Raw genomic sequence first — 16725 nt, forward strand, 5'->3', positions numbered from 1 at the left:
ATTATATGCATTCGTGATCATAGAATTGATAGGTGAAACCAACTAATTAACATATTGACGCAGAATTTATCAAAAATATTCTGATATATAAAGAGATAAAATATTTTCTAAGAATTAATCCTCAAATTTTTACTAAATCTGAAATATTGAAAATGTAGCTAGCGTTAAGAAATCAAGAACTTATCATTTTTCCATGTCAAAACACATGTCACTTAATTTTGGTGCATATTTCTAAATAATTTGACCGCAAGGTGGAAATTTTTGTTTTTAAAATTATATTTTTCATTTATAATAATTAATGATTTTTTTTATTTCGAAAAGAAAAATTCAAAATTCAAACACGGGAGTATGAACACATGGATGGAAATTACTAATTCGAAATCTTCTTTAACTTGGCGACTAACAGCCGGTTGGTGTGCAGTTTTAAATCATGACTTAAAATTATTTTTGATTTTAAATTGTGAAATGTCACTTCAGTGATTGAATTATAATTATAAATAAGACAGAAACTGATTTACAAAAATTAATTTGATATATATATATTTTTCAGTAATTTAACATTTTTTTATAAAAATTATTAATAAATCATAAATTATCTCTTGATCACTTTTATCTTATCATTATAATTTAGTAATTCATAAATTAATATAAAATTGTAACTAATCAAATACATATATTTAAAATTCCTAATTAATATAATTAAATTATTTTAAATTGTAGATCACAATTTTAATCTGGGTGGTAACGTAAAACCATAAGTCTGTAACTAAATTTAAACAAAAAAAGCCCAAAGATGGGCCCATTCAAATAAGCTGCAAAGTAGAGCTCAAGAATGAAGCAGTAGTATATAAAATTAAAACAAATGGTGACATCTCTGTGTCTTACTTTCCACATAGCCTATCCAAATCCCCAAGCTACATCTCTTTCAGTTTTCTCTAATATAATTTGTCCATATATATGCAACATTTGTTAGTGTATGTATAACTCCTGGAAGACTTTCCCTGATTGCCCATGTTTCCATTCTCATTTCCCAATCTACCCACATTCGTTGCTTTCTTCCCAAACTACCCAACTTTTACCTTTTCCAAAATAAACAAGACTTGATATGGACCCCACCAGATTATTATGCAGCAAAAGGACAAGAAATCACATGCACCCCTCATGTACATTTTGCATATATATCACTTAGGTTTCATGTTTTTTATTAAATTGACCCTACAGTTTCTTAATTAATCATTGTCAATTATAATTAAAATTAATTGAACATATCAACAAAAAAACAAACATCTAATATTAAATTTAACAATTCTAAAATATTTGAGTTGATATAAAGCCAAAGAGTTGAAATGACAATTCTGCATTTAAATTTGAGTAGACAATACACTTTAAATTTGAGTAGACAAAAGCCTGTAAAATTAAACATTATTTTTCAAAAAGCTAGATATTGTGCAGTATATATTATTTTGTAAATAGTTGATTTAAGAGCATGTGGGCCAGGCTTTTTGTTTTTTTCATGGCTGAAGTACAAAAGGTGGGTATTTAGGGAAAGATTGAAAGAAAGTGGGTATTGTGGGAAAAATGAATGAGAGGTTGGGCAATCTGGGAATGGATTCATAACTCCTGCAAGGCTGCAAACTAGGCCTCTTAGCATGTCTTGAAAATAGCAAAATCTTTTATTTTTCTTGTACATGCTTCTTTTTAACTGTCATTCTTCTTGTTCTTTGAGTAAAGTTGGATAGTCATGGGGGAAGAAGTTCATGGGGGATGGTCACCCACCGGAGCTCCGATGAGTTTACAAAGAGATGACCACTGGAGGCATTTTGGTAACTCAGTTAATGCGGTGTCTTGTGGGTTTGTTGCTACTGCTATTCTCATTTTAATGTTTCTTGTTATGGCCATTTTTGAGAGGTTTCTTAGAACCACTTCGCCGGAAATGTCACCGTCCGGTGACCGGAGTCATTTGGATATGGTTTCCCAAATGGGGTTTCATGGAAAGCTCAGTTACCCATCACCCAAGGTCAGTTTCAAATTTTACCATGCAATTGCTTTGTTATTTTTGTTTTTGCTCTTTAGATTTTTATCTGCCTAATAAGAAGCCAATTGAAATTAATTACCATCCACAAACAATTATTGACAATTTTTTTGTTAAAAACCATAAATTTATCGGGTATTTTTTTTTTAAAAATGTTTAGTCATGTATTTTAACCATATAAAACAATTGTTTATGCTCATCATAGAAGTAGTTCACAGAATCACAAAGAGTATTGAAGATATGTTATCTACAAGTTCTGAGTAACTTCCACTTGCTTGTTTGGAGAGAAAAGTACAAAATTTATCTGAATTGGATGCTATACATATACCCACAAATAGTGACAAAGGAACCTAAATTTGGATTTAGTAATTATGAATTAGTCTGATACAATTATATAATTAAACAATGCCATTGACTAACTAGTGTGTGAATATAGTTTAAGCATGTGCATTGTTTCCTAACCTTTAAATTAAGAGATAAGCAAATTTTGTCTTGATGAAATGGGCCATTGGAGATGTTGCTAGCTGGTTTGTTGGTCCCCAATTTTTGCCCATAAAAAACTTGAGGGAGATCATGTGTCTACATGTCTTTCTTGTACATTTGGTGTTTACTACCCACTCTTGTACATGTTAACAAGTTGGGCCATCACTAGAAATATTTATGAAGCTTCACATCATCTCATGGCCAGCAATTAGTTGGGAGACAAGCCGTCGTCTTTCTTTTGTTATCAAGTCGTCTATATTTTTGTCTTTTAACAAGCATTAATGCACTCAAGGTCGAAATTCAGTTTAGACAGAAATATCTGTATCTGCAATTGTATGAGTTGTTTAAAGTTAATTGATGGCGAATACGTATAGTGTCATTAGCAGCACTTGCACAGAAATTCTAGTTTTCATAGTTCATACGCGACTAAGATTACGCATCTATTTGCCACTTGCCAGTATGTGTTTTTTGAAAATTTAGAAGCCCGCTCCCAATACTCAACAATATAATAGTCTTTGTAGTGAATATTTACAAAATCATGCTTAATTTTCTAATCAGCTGATCACTGAAGTAAAAATCATATTCTGTTCACCAAATGTAAGTTACTAGGACTTGGGGTACAGACTGTTGGACACACAGCATATATCCCAGCCTCTAACTCAAAATTTTTAAATATCCGGGGACAGGCACATTCCTCTGTTGGACACCGGGATACGAGAAAATTCATTATATTATCCAGTATATTTAATGAATTTTCACAGCAAAGATCAACAATAAAAATCACATTAAACACGATTTCGTTAAGAAACTTTGCAAATTTTGCTTCTTCTCTTGTTTATTTGCTCGTTTCTCCTTTTCTTGTCCCATATGTTTCCTTGCAATAAGTTTCACTGCGAATCTGGTCTTTCACGCGACGACTAACACCAAAGAGTCGAAGATGCATAGCTCTATATGCTAAGGTCAAATGTATACCGGATGACAAGTAAAAATGCCCCGTATATGTGTATCAAATATTAACTGATGATAAACAAATTAGCTTCCAACAAAGATTTGTTTGTTTTGTTGTCCCAGTATCAAAACCTCCCTGCAAGCCTTCTTAGCTATGCTGTGTAGATTCAATGGATATCTTTTCCTTTCATGAAAAAAATTATCAAATTTGGGAGGGTTCTGCAATACCTATAGTGCTTCATAAACACATTGTGAAAGTGTATGTTTCAGTGAAGTATATGTATGTCCTAGAACGCAATCATATAGAAGATATACCAAATTTAACTAGTCCGTAGGTGGAATGCATTACTCTTTAGCTGGGTCCCTAATTTGCATTGTAGGTTGCTTGCCATATATCATCATACATACATTATCACATATGTTCTTAGAATTTGTTGAATAAATTTCCTAGGCTGTTACAATATTCTAGGGAGTAGGCTCGATGATATGGACTGGCTTGCTAATTGAATTAGACTTTTTTTAAATGTATTCTATTATAAAGTTGAAGTATTTCTTTACTAAAAGCATTTAATTATCCCGCAGACTTGTTAAAAGATATGCTAAGGTGTTGTGCTGATAAGTGTCTTTATTCAGATTCCTACAAGGGCGACTGAAGTTTCAGTCTTGATGCCCGGAGAAGCTATTCCCACATTCATTGCACAGCCTGCTCCTGTCCCTTGTCCCCTGGAACGTGTACCATGGCCTCCCCATAATCATATATAATTTCAAGGTTTGTACACTATTCTGGATCCTGGAATCAAGTTGACCAGAGCTATGACTGCGTTGGTGTAGATTCATCAGTAAGCATTTTAGCATCAAGTTTAGCCTGCATCTTTGTAATTTTATCCTTCATGTGTACATATTTTGATGAGGAGGTATGTAATGGACTTGGATAGATAATTATTCATTGGGTTTGCAGGTGCCATTCAATACAAAACTGGACTTTTTTTTTGCTCTTCCTAATTTCTATACAACTCACCTACCTTTCTTCAAGAATATGGGCAATATTTGCTTAAGAGAAATTGCAAGAAACTAGTTATACGGACTCTTAAGTTGAAATATAAGATGGTCTCTTACCTTAAAATATACTAAGAATTTTGGAATAGTACTTCTCTAAATGCCTTCTTGTCTTGGGTGTTACCTCACAATATATGCCCTGATGATTTCATTTTACGTGAAGCATGTCTGACCTGCTTGCCTGTCTTAAGAACACTCTATCTTGATTATTGGTATTTCTCAATATCATTTTCTCTTTCAGTGTGCCTCATTTAACAGCTCTCTGTTTGACTGCGTGTCACGGATTTCCTCGAATGGCATGGAACCTCCCTGCGTTGTTAAGTTTAAAACTGGATCGTATAATTCTTCCCAGGAATATGGCTGACATCCTCTCGAAACTGGTCAATCTACAAAACCTCACATTGATTTCTTTTGCATCAATTCACCATCATAATATCTTCTTATCTTGTCCCCAATTGCTAAACCTGAATAACAGCCCCCGGTCCGGTGAGACTTTTTTTAACGACAATTGAGTTGCAGGTTTTCTGGTGTGTCTTTTATGTGGTTGGAAGCTCATAAGTTGGTAAGTAAGAATATATATTGGGCCGTTTGGCTGGGCTTAAAAGAAGTGACTTATTGCTTAAAGTAAAAAAATAGATTAAAAGTGAGAAGTTAGTATGGACTTATAAGTTATGATAAGTGTTTGGATACCGTGACTTATAAGTTTTTAAGTGTTTGTATAACTTGACTTATAAGTTGGTATAATTTCATATTTTTGTAACATAATTTGTTTTATTTAAATATAAATGATGATAATAACACAAGACCTTTTGTTATTAATACAAGAAATATTGTACAGATTCTAAATTTTAAAAACTCTGCATTAAAAGAAAAAATTAATAAAAACAGATAAAACAAGTAAAAAGACATGTCATTTATTTAATACTAGTTATGAATAAATCAATAAAAATGCAGGACATATATTGTGATGAATAAAGGTAGCTGAGTGATAATTATACAAAGTTGAACCACAGTGACTTGACTTGGTTTCCTGTTGTAAAATAAGTTGCAGTCCAAGAAAAGCTAGCTTCTATAGCTTTTTTTTTTTTGAACTTCTGAATGTTGAATTGAGCGCTTCTAAAACGTAGCCAAACAGACAGTATTAAGCAAAAGTGAACTTCCAGAGCTTTTAAGCCCATAAGCTGTTCCACCAAACACCCACAAAGTTAAGTCGTTGGTTTGGAAAAACGGATTGGATTGCGATGATTACATAATTACAGTGTTGCTGAGATCACAAGAACTACCGCGAAGCATGTTAGCTCGTCTGACAAGTTTTTTTTTACTCAAAGCCGACCCAGTGGTTAAATTAAGGATTTCGATCTTGTTAATTGTTAGAATATAAAATAATCCTGATAAGCAGTGCTTCCATTAACTTGAGGTTTCGGAAAAATTGGTTACTCAATATATTACGACTCGGATTGGGCGGAAAATAGAAGTGTATGTGGTATACTACTTTACCTCTTTTCATTTTTCCTCTAACAAGCTGTTAGCTTAGAAAATAAGGGAAAAAACATTTGGGTAAAACAATAAATTTACTCGTGAGTTTAAACTTTTGGCTGGAAAGCAATCAGACGTGAACCCCTCCCCTGGTCAGGATCTTGGAATTCACTACTTCCCAAATCATGAAAGCTAGCTGGTCCTTGTTTTACATAAATGTGATCCAAGAATATTCAATTTTTCCTTCATTCATGTTTCAACAACCATTCAATCTTTCCCCTGCTCCTCAACTCATTTTATTCGTACCATTACTCCATCACCATTTCATGCAACAATAACAAATTTTATCCTCAACCCGAATCAAAACTTCTTCCCTCTGTTAACCTCTTTTTCATGCCTCCTACCCGTCGTCGTAGTTCGACATTCACAAGGTCGGAAAAAGGTCTAATATAGCGAGATTACAAGTCGGAATAATTTAATTGCTGTAAAATTCAGATAATAATCGTTGATGCAACCCCTGGAAACAAATTAGTCACCAATATGCTGGATTTGAACATGGTCCAGTAGTGTACTGCTGGTCTACTGCACTTTCAAACACCAATAATACAACAGGTATCGTTGCACTCATTTATTATCTTCGTTCAACCTAGTCTATCATTGTTTTCCTTCACTTTTAACCCTTTTTCCTTCTTTTTCTCTTAAATCCTCCCTCCACTTTCACTTTAGTTTTACCACTTTTACTTGTAATTTATCCTTCTACTAAAAGACAACGGTATCTCCACAAATACTTTAGATTTCTCAAATTGAATCTTCCACTTTTTACTTGGGGACTTCACAGTCTTCAATTAAATCTTATCGTCAAATTACATTTTACGAGAAGATGTAAATCAATTCAAGAAATAAAATTTACTCTATCAATCTGTTGAATTATTATTTTTGTTTTTATTTAATTATATATTTTAATTCAATTTCTTTAGAATAATATTTTTTTAACTATTTGATCAAAAAACGTACAAATATATATCAAAAATCGAACAAAATGTATTTCAAATTTAGGAAATACTACATTTTCGTGTTGGCAAAATGTTAACTCTTCATTTTTCTTCCAAATTATTGTTATGTGAGAAGTTTGGCTCGAGTTCAATTTAATATTGGATATATGAAACAAATCCCGGAAAAAAGAGAGTAAAAATGAAGATAACCTTTTGCAGACAGATCTGTCCTCTACCTGCAATATTGATTTACTTGCTACATAGTACAAGGATAATCTTCTTGGTCTAAAAGGCCAAACCATATCCTCTCTAACATACTTACCATATCACTTTTTTACTTACAATAACATGACAGACAACAGTGGGACTTCGGGGTGACAATTTGTGTCAAGTTACCATTCTACCCCTTTGTTTCTACAGAAAAATGAAACATTCCAAGGACACGAGTGGGTTTTCGATCAACTCATTGCTTGTCGGTGGCCACTTGCCTTCTTTATTACTTCCCTCCCTTTTTCTTGAATTCTCGGATAAGTCGGATCTGACCCGACCCGGTGACTTTCCTGTTCTTCTCACAGATGGGCTCCGACCCAGATTCTGTTTTGACCCGGCATTGTCGTTTCGGATGACGGGCGACCTTGACCTCCGGCGAGAGCTTTCTCCGGCGTCTCTAACGGGCCTCATTTCCTTCACATGACTCTGTTCGACCCGTTTGTCTCTTCCGGGTACGATCCGAACCCGATTCGGAGACGGTTGCTCGGGCCTCCTCGCCGGAGATTTCGCCACTCCCCTCTCTCTCCTCCCGTGTAATTCACCGGAATACGACCGACGCTTGAACTTCTCAGGCGACTCAACTTTCCGGCGAATTTCACCGATTTCTTCATTTTCTCTAGAGAAGCTCTCACTCATAGAACTATAAATCTCTGAAATTTCAGAAACCTCTTCTGGGTTTTCAAGCTTATGAATCTTTTTGAAATGGGTCTCGTTTATTCCCTCAAAATCTTGATCATTTTGATGTAAAGATTGAGTCTTTTTTGGAGGCTTCAAGATTCTTGGAGTTGAGGGTCTTAGCTTTGGAGTCTCGGAGAGGACTTCTTTGACTGATTCTTCTAGTAAGTGTGGTGGTGGTGATCTTGGCAATGGTGCTTGGTTCGATGGTAAGTTTGATCTGTGTTTGCTTACAAAACAACCCATTGAGTGAATATGTTTGTGTTGATTTGTTTATCAGGAGACCAAGGGGAGCTTTGTCATGGTGATGTGTTGGAAGTTGTGATTGGGGGATTCTAGGCCGAAGAGGATGTCTTAATATTGGGAGTGAACATGTGAGCTCATGCTGATATATAGAGCAGTGTATAAATTACTCTCTCTCCCGCTTCATTCTTCACTGTTGTTTGTTGCAAGAATAACACATTTTAATATTTTTATAAATTTTTGTATATTATTGCAAATACTTTTATGAATTAAAATTAAACGTATAAATTTTTGTTTGAAAATAAATAATTATAATTTATATTTTACATATTTTTGAAATATTTGTCCAATGATAATTATTTTATAAATAATGGGACAGGGTCAAATAATAAAAAATAATATTAAAAACGTTACTACAGTGTAAAAATGAAATTTTCTCTTACAGTTGCATGACACTGAATTATTGATCCATGAATGAAAAAAATAATATAAATAACAAGTATATGATCTACAGAGTACTCGTACAAGTCTACAACGGAAGAGGGTGCCCACCCTAAAATATGGGCCTGTTTGGGAATGAGATGCAGAAGCTGCTTCTAGCTTCTGCTTCTTTTGACCCGTTTGTGTAAAAAAGTAGAAGCACTTTTAAGAAGCTGAGAATGCTAACTTCTCTCTTACAGCTTTTGCTTCTTTTCCAAACACTTTATTAACTTATTTACTTCTCACTTCTACTCCACTTCTTTAATATAAGCAAGAAGTCACTTTTTTTAAGCTAACCCAAACGGCCCCTATATGGCAAGATTGGAAAATATTGAAAGATTGTGTCTGCTCTGGAAAAAAAAAAATAAAGAGGAGATCTGACATACGCCAACTCAACTCACTAACCCTACCATGACGGATTTCAGACCAAATTTCTAAATCAATATTAATAGCTTGGAACCCACCTTAAAATGGCTGAACCTGTTATACAATCTGTGCAAAAATCAAAGAGTGTTTGTGTGTGCAAAGCGTAGGAGACAGAATCGAAACGAAAGATATATGTAAGAGAATCCGAGTCCAGTGCGCAACTGTCTCCTTAAAGCGTATTTCGCCCTCACCGTATGTGATGAACGATCGCCTCCCAGGATAAAACGGATTAACGATGCGAGAAGCACCTTCGACGAACTAGAACAAGGTTGAAAACTATCAACGCGGCTAGGGTTTTGGACGTGAGAGGCTGTGTATTTTTTCGTGAGTGCAAACCCTAAACTATAATGAATATATATAGGCAATGCAAGACTTGTGCGCTACGCTTTGTAATTAATTAAAACGCGTTAATTAAATTACACGGTTATAAATTAAATCCGAAATCAAATTGAATTAATTTAAAACCAAACAATTAATCCGAAATCAAATCGGAATTAATTTCTGTCAATTTAATTGAGCCCAAGCCCAGTGGAAAATTAAATTCAGCAGAACTAGTCCGTAATTCTTCGGGCCCAGATTTTGCTGCATTCGTGTCCGCACACGCGGAAAAGCCCGAGGCTTGCGAAGCCACGAAATTTCCCTCGAAATCCCACGATTTGCACCCCCCCCTGCGCGCACGTAGGTGGTGGAGCATAACACTAGTAACACATTTGGACACTACCAAAGTGTTTTGCTATATAAAGCCTTTAAAGGCTCTTTATTGAATCTATGTGGGATTCAAGCTTTTTATTCCAATTTTTCCACTACCAAGGAAACAACTTTGGATCATCATAACTCATCCATTCCTTAGTCGTTTTGAGTGAATAAACATGCATTAGAAAGCTCTCTCAGAGGAGAACATAATCCAAGCATAACCTGCCACGAGCACGTAGCCGAGCCTCACTCAAATTGGTGCTCAAAATGACAAATTTCCAACAGAACCCACTGCAATCTGCATGGTTATATTAATACAATATATAGAAACAAACAGTACGTACAAATGTACAATGTGCACATACCATTTGGTGCAGGTGATTAGTAGTACTACTACTATTTAAACAAAATAATCTAACAACTGCTTGTGTATTTGTCTGTGTATGGACTATGGACATGAGGTGATATACCCACCCAATAGTTTACATTAGGTTTAGTCATGAAAAGTTAGGAAATATGTATAAAATAATGAAAAATAAGAAGAAAAGTGGATGAAGTGATGGGACCGGTTAATTTTTGAGTAAAAATAGTGTGAAAAGAGAGGAAAAGTGAGAAAATGATGAGACTCATTAACTATTTTAAGTAAGTTTTGTAATGTAAAGAAATGAGTGGAACGTCGAAAAAAAAAACGGTAAAAAATCTGATGGGGCGGATAGAGTAATAGGTTAGATTTACGGGGGTGTATTCGATTGGGATTTTAATGGATTGTTTTTAGTCTATGAATTTTAATGGATTGTATGGGATTTTGATTTTATGCGGATTATTGATAAAATGTCACAGAGTTGATAGGATTTAGGTACAATGCTTCAAAATCCCATTGATTTTGATGGGATTTCAAAAAACTTAAAATACACCGAAGAATGTCACAAAATCCATCATTTTATGAAATGAAAAAAAATCCATCAGCATTTGAATACATCAGATTTTAATGGATTTTAAACAATCTCAATTGAATACCATCGGATTTTAAAGCATAATTTAAAATCCCAATTGAATACCACCAGATTCTGTAGCATAATTTAAAATCTCAATTGAATACCTCAAGATTTTAATGGATTTCAAACAATCCCAATCGAATACCCTCGGATTTCATGAATGCAAAAAAATGCTTTGAAATCCCAATCCAATACACCCCTCTTAAGGTGGAAAATGAGTGCAACAAGTCATGTCAGATTTAGATGCAAAGGCAGTGAGGAGAAGTGTTTAGAGTGGCAGTGTAGTTTTCAGCGCTGCTGGTGCCGGGCGTATTGAATGAAGTTTTCAGCGCTGCTGGTGCCGGGCGTATTGAATGAATGAAGACTGGGTAGGTTCGGTTGGTATGTGATCTCAGGTTCAGGTTCATATCATTATATAGTCAAGACGAAGCACTCTAAATTACCTGTTTATAACAACTCGATCCGATATGTATTAACTAAAATTTTAAATATAATATAAAAAATTATGTCTTAATTATTTAAGACTTATTTAACTATAATCTGAAACAAAATCAGATTCTGAAACTTGCTTCTAATATACCTAAAACTAAAAAAAGTTGTTCTAATTTCTGATATTTTTTATCCAAAAATTCTATAAAATTAGAATAATAGTACAGAATGATATCACGATATGAGAAACGCCACATACACGCCCCTTATTCTCCTTTATATAAGTATATTGATTGATGATTGATTATGAAATTTCTTGGACTAATAATACCCTCTCCGTCTTCTTTCTTGATATATAATTTGTTAAAAAAAATTATACCTAAATTAATACTTTTCTTTTTGGTTCTTAAAACAATTTTTCTCAAGATATATTAGGGCTTTCCTAATATTGTCTCAAACACACAATTTACTCGATACAATTAATTAAAACAACTATGATGAATCATTATAAAAATAAATTATTTAACTAACTTTTCATAAAACATGTAAAATTAAAAAAAAAATCTAATAGAAGACCACAGGAGCAAAATATAAATACTCTAAAATTTTTGGAGGAGTAAAATTATAAATTATAAAATTACTATATCATACAGCTGAATCATAGTAAACTCAAAAGTAATGCATTTTGGCTTTGATGAGACAAAGGGTCATGAAAATGGTGTAAACTAAATTCATTGGCTGACAGATCATGTAATATTACAATACATGTTCTTACATTTTTGACCAAGTGAACATGGGCATACATAAAACCAAATCAAATTGACCACATCTGCCATGCTGCACCCTAAACAAGAGCCAAAGTAATCCAACTTCACAGGCGAACCTAACTAAAATATCTGCGCAATAGTAATTTATAACAAATTATATAGTGTCAAATAAAACAGAAATGGGGGAATAAACCACATAATAATTGGTTCGTCTGAGTAGCAAACCGTCCAGATCTAATAATAAATTGGTTTGGATCTTACATTGGATTCTGTACAATTCTCGTCTAGTCTTTGTTTTTGTGTGTGTTCTATGTTTGGTTCCTCTACAATAAAGGGGGAGGAGTAATAAGAAGTAATAATAAGTAATCTAATAGTCCAACCAGATAGTTTGGCATGTCGAGAGCGATTTGACATGTCATGCATATGCAATTTTTCTAAATGTTTAGACTTTTTTTTTTTTGTCTTAAAATGTTTAGACTTTTAAACGGGTCTAATATTTTATTGGAGAGTCAGAATCCGGGGTATCAGATGACGTTCAAGTTATTTTCATTTTTATTTCTCAAGTGTGAAAACTATATGTTGGGTGCCTAGCTATCTCCTTTGAGATATCTATTACATATATTTATAAAATTTATTGGAAATATAAAAATAATGTTCTTGATTAATCAGCTCACTTTTTTGTAAGAAGAATGTTATGTAGGTTTTTGAGTCGGGGTTCTACGTGAAAATAACCTATATAAAATACTTTTTAAGTTGGAAATCGGTTCTTCTTATACCTCATCTTCTCTTTTGTGCAACATTCAATTTTAATAACTTTATTTAAGTCTTTAACACGACACAAAATTGTTCTACCACCTTTCAAAGACGCTTAGAAGCCCTTTTTGATCGCAATTTTGGTCCTGCGCGGTATATATTGGGTATCAGTCCAGGAAGTTTTTATCTTTTTGGGCCAATCGGCCCAAGTCCAACACTAGATTGATGGGATGTCATGTAAATTGTCAATTTCTGACATTTTCAAAATTCGAAAAAATGAATACATTCGGGCTGAAGCCTGAAGGCATGTACTCCCTCTGTCCCATTTTAACCGCTTTTGACTTTTTTACACGTATTTTAAGGTGTTAAAAAAATCACATCTAAACATAATTATTGTTTATAAAATTTATATCAAATAAAAGTTTAGAATCTAAATTTTTATTTGATATAAGAATTAAATCTTTTTATTGAGCGTATATACTATTTTTTTACACCTCAATATACGTGTCAAAAAGTCAAACATCAGTTAAAATGGGACAGAGGGAGTATTATCTTAGTATATTTATTTGAAAATATCAACAACTTTAAATGCAATAGTTAGAGTTTATTTTGGTCAAAGGTGTCATAAGTATTATTTAAAAAAGATAAAATTATATATTAATATTTTTGATGACCGACAACATCAACCCTCCAAGTTTAGCAACTTCAGTAGAGATACTTGGAAATTACATGCCCTATTGCCCTGTAAGATTATTTAATATTAATCTGCTGATCTAAAAATATAAATTCAAGTTAAATAACTAGGATATAAAATTTATTATTATTTAGTTCCGCAAAAATAAAATAATTTCACTCATAATTAGTTCACCCTCCTTTCTTGGTCCTTGCATGTCATACGTGCAGTTTCCCGCACCACAGACTGAGTCTGTATCTAAAATATATATATAGTTAAGTTCTATTGGAGCACAAATCATAATTTTTTAGTTTGATCTTATATAATATCTGTGATTATCCAAATTTTGATATAATCTATCATTTATAAGTTGTCTTGTACAAATGGTTGGGAGCACAAATCATAATTTTTTAGTTTGATCTTATATAATATCTGTGATTATCCAAATTTTGATATAATCTATCATTTATAAGTTGTCTTGTACAAATGGTTGGGACACGGAGACCAAGAAAGTGTGTAAAAAAAAGGATAAAGTTAGATGAAAAGTGGGTATAGTGGTGGGACCCATTTATATTTAATACTCCCTCCGTCCCACAATACATGTCACTTTGACTTTTTGCACGTAATTTGATGTGCAAATAAAACATACTTCTATATATTATTTTTTAAATTTTCTTTTTCTGAATAAAAGTATAACATCCATATTTTTATTCAGAAAAAGAAAATTTGAAAAATAATATATAGACATATGTTTTATTTGCACCTCAAATTACGTGAAAAAAGTCAAAGTGACATGTATTTTGGGACGGAGGGAGTAATAAATTTGAGATAATGGAGGAAAATAGTGGGTGTAATAGTGTTTATATTATTATAGAATGAAGATAGTGGAAGAATGTAGTTGGTGTAATGATATTTTATATTATAAAATTTTACTTTTTTTAGAATGTATATAATTGATGAGACGTCCCAAAAGTATACAATTCATTGGGACGGAGGGAGTAGTAGAGAAGGGATTCAGCCAAGTCACCAGGTTATGTACGCGTGAAATTTTACCTGAAATCCGCGCCATGCAGCCTGAATTGAGTGAATCCTAATAGCATCTCCAACGGTGCTACTAAATCATTTTTTAAACAATAATATAAAACGTGAGAACTCCAATGCTACTCTTTATAAATGAGAGGAAAAAGTTAACTAAAAGAGAGAGAGGATTGAAGAGAAATTAATATAATATTGAGTTAAGAGCTACTAGATGCTCTTTAAAAGAAAGGAGAGAGAGTAGGCTCCTAAATTTTTAAGAGCACTAAATTTTGATTTGCTCCTAAAATTTAGACTTAGGAGCTTGAAATGCCAAAACCCTGATGAATAAATAAAAATATTATGTTTTACATTTATATTTATCTATAGTACTATAATATACTTTGTGTATATAAGTTTACAAACATATATTAGTAAATAAATATTTATATGAAATTTAATAAAAATAACTATATTTATATGAATAAATATATATCTATCAAATATATGGTATTTGGATATAAATTTATATATATATTTTATGTTGCTGGGTATTCAAAAGTAAAAACCAATCCAATATTATAATTATTAGTATCCTTTAGTGTTCATTACTTTGTTGTTCGTACAGCGAAAAGTAAATATTACTAGTAATACGTTGTGTCGTTAGTTGTTTTTAATTGTGTAAAGAATTTAGGTTGTTTTGAGAATTAAGAGTTAACTGTTAACGGATTGAATTATATATATTTTTTTTGTCAGAGTCTATATAGGGATAAGATCAAATAATTTTTTTTTAAGTTACAAACTTACAAACTTTTTTTTATTCTCCCGTAATGTTAATACTTAATTATAGAAAGTATTCATGTTGAAAATTCTTGAAAAAACATCACAATTTTTAAAAATAACGCATAAATAAATCGCGCATTCAACACATTTATAACTGGGGTTCAACATCGGGTGTTAAACACTAATTATCATTATGTTGAATATATCTATAATGATACTTAAACTATATCTGTGGGGTTTAGGTAGGGTATGGAAACATAAATATTAGTTATATAATATGTTTAACTTAGTTCTTATATTGAAAAATTAGTATATGTACTTCTCCAACACGATTTTAATCGATATTCAACAAAATATGTTAAAAAATATGTTGAACTCAAATTATATATATGTTGAACGCATAAAATTTGTAAGTTTGTAAGTTTGTACCAGAACTCACCCCTATATTCTGAGTTGTATCATAGATAAGCTGCAACACAGATTTCTTTCTACCATCAAAGTTTATCATCTAACCGAAAGATACGCAATATATTTCCGGACGTTTGGATAATAAGACTTTAAAGTCTGAATAAGAAACCTTATGAAGTCTCTTTGCATGAGCCTAAAAATCAAAAGAAACAAAAAGAAGAAAATAAGAATGATAATTTAAGTAAAAAAAGTATATATTATGTGAAAATTTTAAATTCTATAATGACATATATGTTTTTAAAAAAAACATAATATATTATTTAACCATAAGAATATTAAGAACTTATAAATAATATTAGACAATGATGTAAAATTATAACGGATTTTATTATATGTTTTGATTAGCTTATAGTAGATGTTTTGATTAGCGGAATAAATTAGCCGTTTTTGTTGTAAAACTGTTTGATAAATAGCTGATTGATCAGCGTTTTCTAACACAAACCAAAACCTCTAACTTAAAAAACTCTTTAAATAACTTTTTCAACATTAACTTTTTAAATTCAAATATCTACTCTAATTCACTAACTACTAAACACAAATATTAACTTATTTTAATGCTAAAATTTATAAAACATCTCAAATTTTTAATTTTGTCTAAGATCTCTAATTTTCAAACAAGACCTTAGACATATTGAAGTGCTAACTTGTTGTGTGCCTAGTGGCCCAGTCTAGTGACAAATCAAATGCATGCTATAAACCGGGACTAATCAGTAGGAGAAATCTATTACGACAAGAGAAATCTATTACTCCCTCCGTCCCAACCAATTCTTTACGTTTGGTTTGGGCACGGAGGTTAAGAAATATGTATAAAGTAGTGGAAAAGAGAAAGATTAGTGGGTGAAGTGGCGGGACCCATCAATTTTTAATGTATAAAAGAGAGATAGTGGAGTAAAAGTAGTGTGAAAAGGGAGTAAAAGTAGTGTGAAAAGGAAGGAAAAGTTGGGAAGTGATGGGACCCATTTACTATTTTTAGTAAGTTTTGAAATGTAAAGAATTGGATGGGACATCCCAAAAAAAAACTGTAAAGAATCTGGTGGTGGGACAGAGAGTACGACAAAATTCAGTTTCA

The 16725-nt window shown here is 32.4% G+C and overlaps 2 protein-coding genes across 2 annotated transcripts; one reads left to right on the plus strand and one right to left on the minus strand.

The window, feature by feature from the left end:
* The first annotated feature begins 1542 nt into the window (after positions 1–1542).
* Positions 1543–4458, plus strand: LOC108211152 (uncharacterized). The gene is made up of 2 exons (XM_017382679.2): positions 1543–2017; positions 4097–4458. The coding sequence occupies exons 1-2, from the start codon at positions 1742–1744 to the stop codon at positions 4223–4225; spliced, it is 405 nt and encodes a 134-aa protein (XP_017238168.1). The 5' UTR covers positions 1543–1741; the 3' UTR covers positions 4226–4458.
* Positions 4459–7401: 2943 nt separating this feature from the next.
* On the minus strand, positions 7402–8178 carry LOC108224070 (uncharacterized). Its single transcript, XM_017398623.1, has one exon. The coding sequence runs from the start codon at positions 8176–8178 to the stop codon at positions 7402–7404; it is 777 nt and encodes a 258-aa protein (XP_017254112.1).
* Positions 8179–16725: the final 8547 nt, after the last annotated feature.

This window comes from Daucus carota, chromosome 1 (assembly GCF_001625215.2).
Source record: "Daucus carota subsp. sativus chromosome 1, DH1 v3.0, whole genome shotgun sequence".
Lineage (NCBI taxonomy): Eukaryota > Viridiplantae > Streptophyta > Magnoliopsida > Apiales > Apiaceae > Daucus > Daucus carota.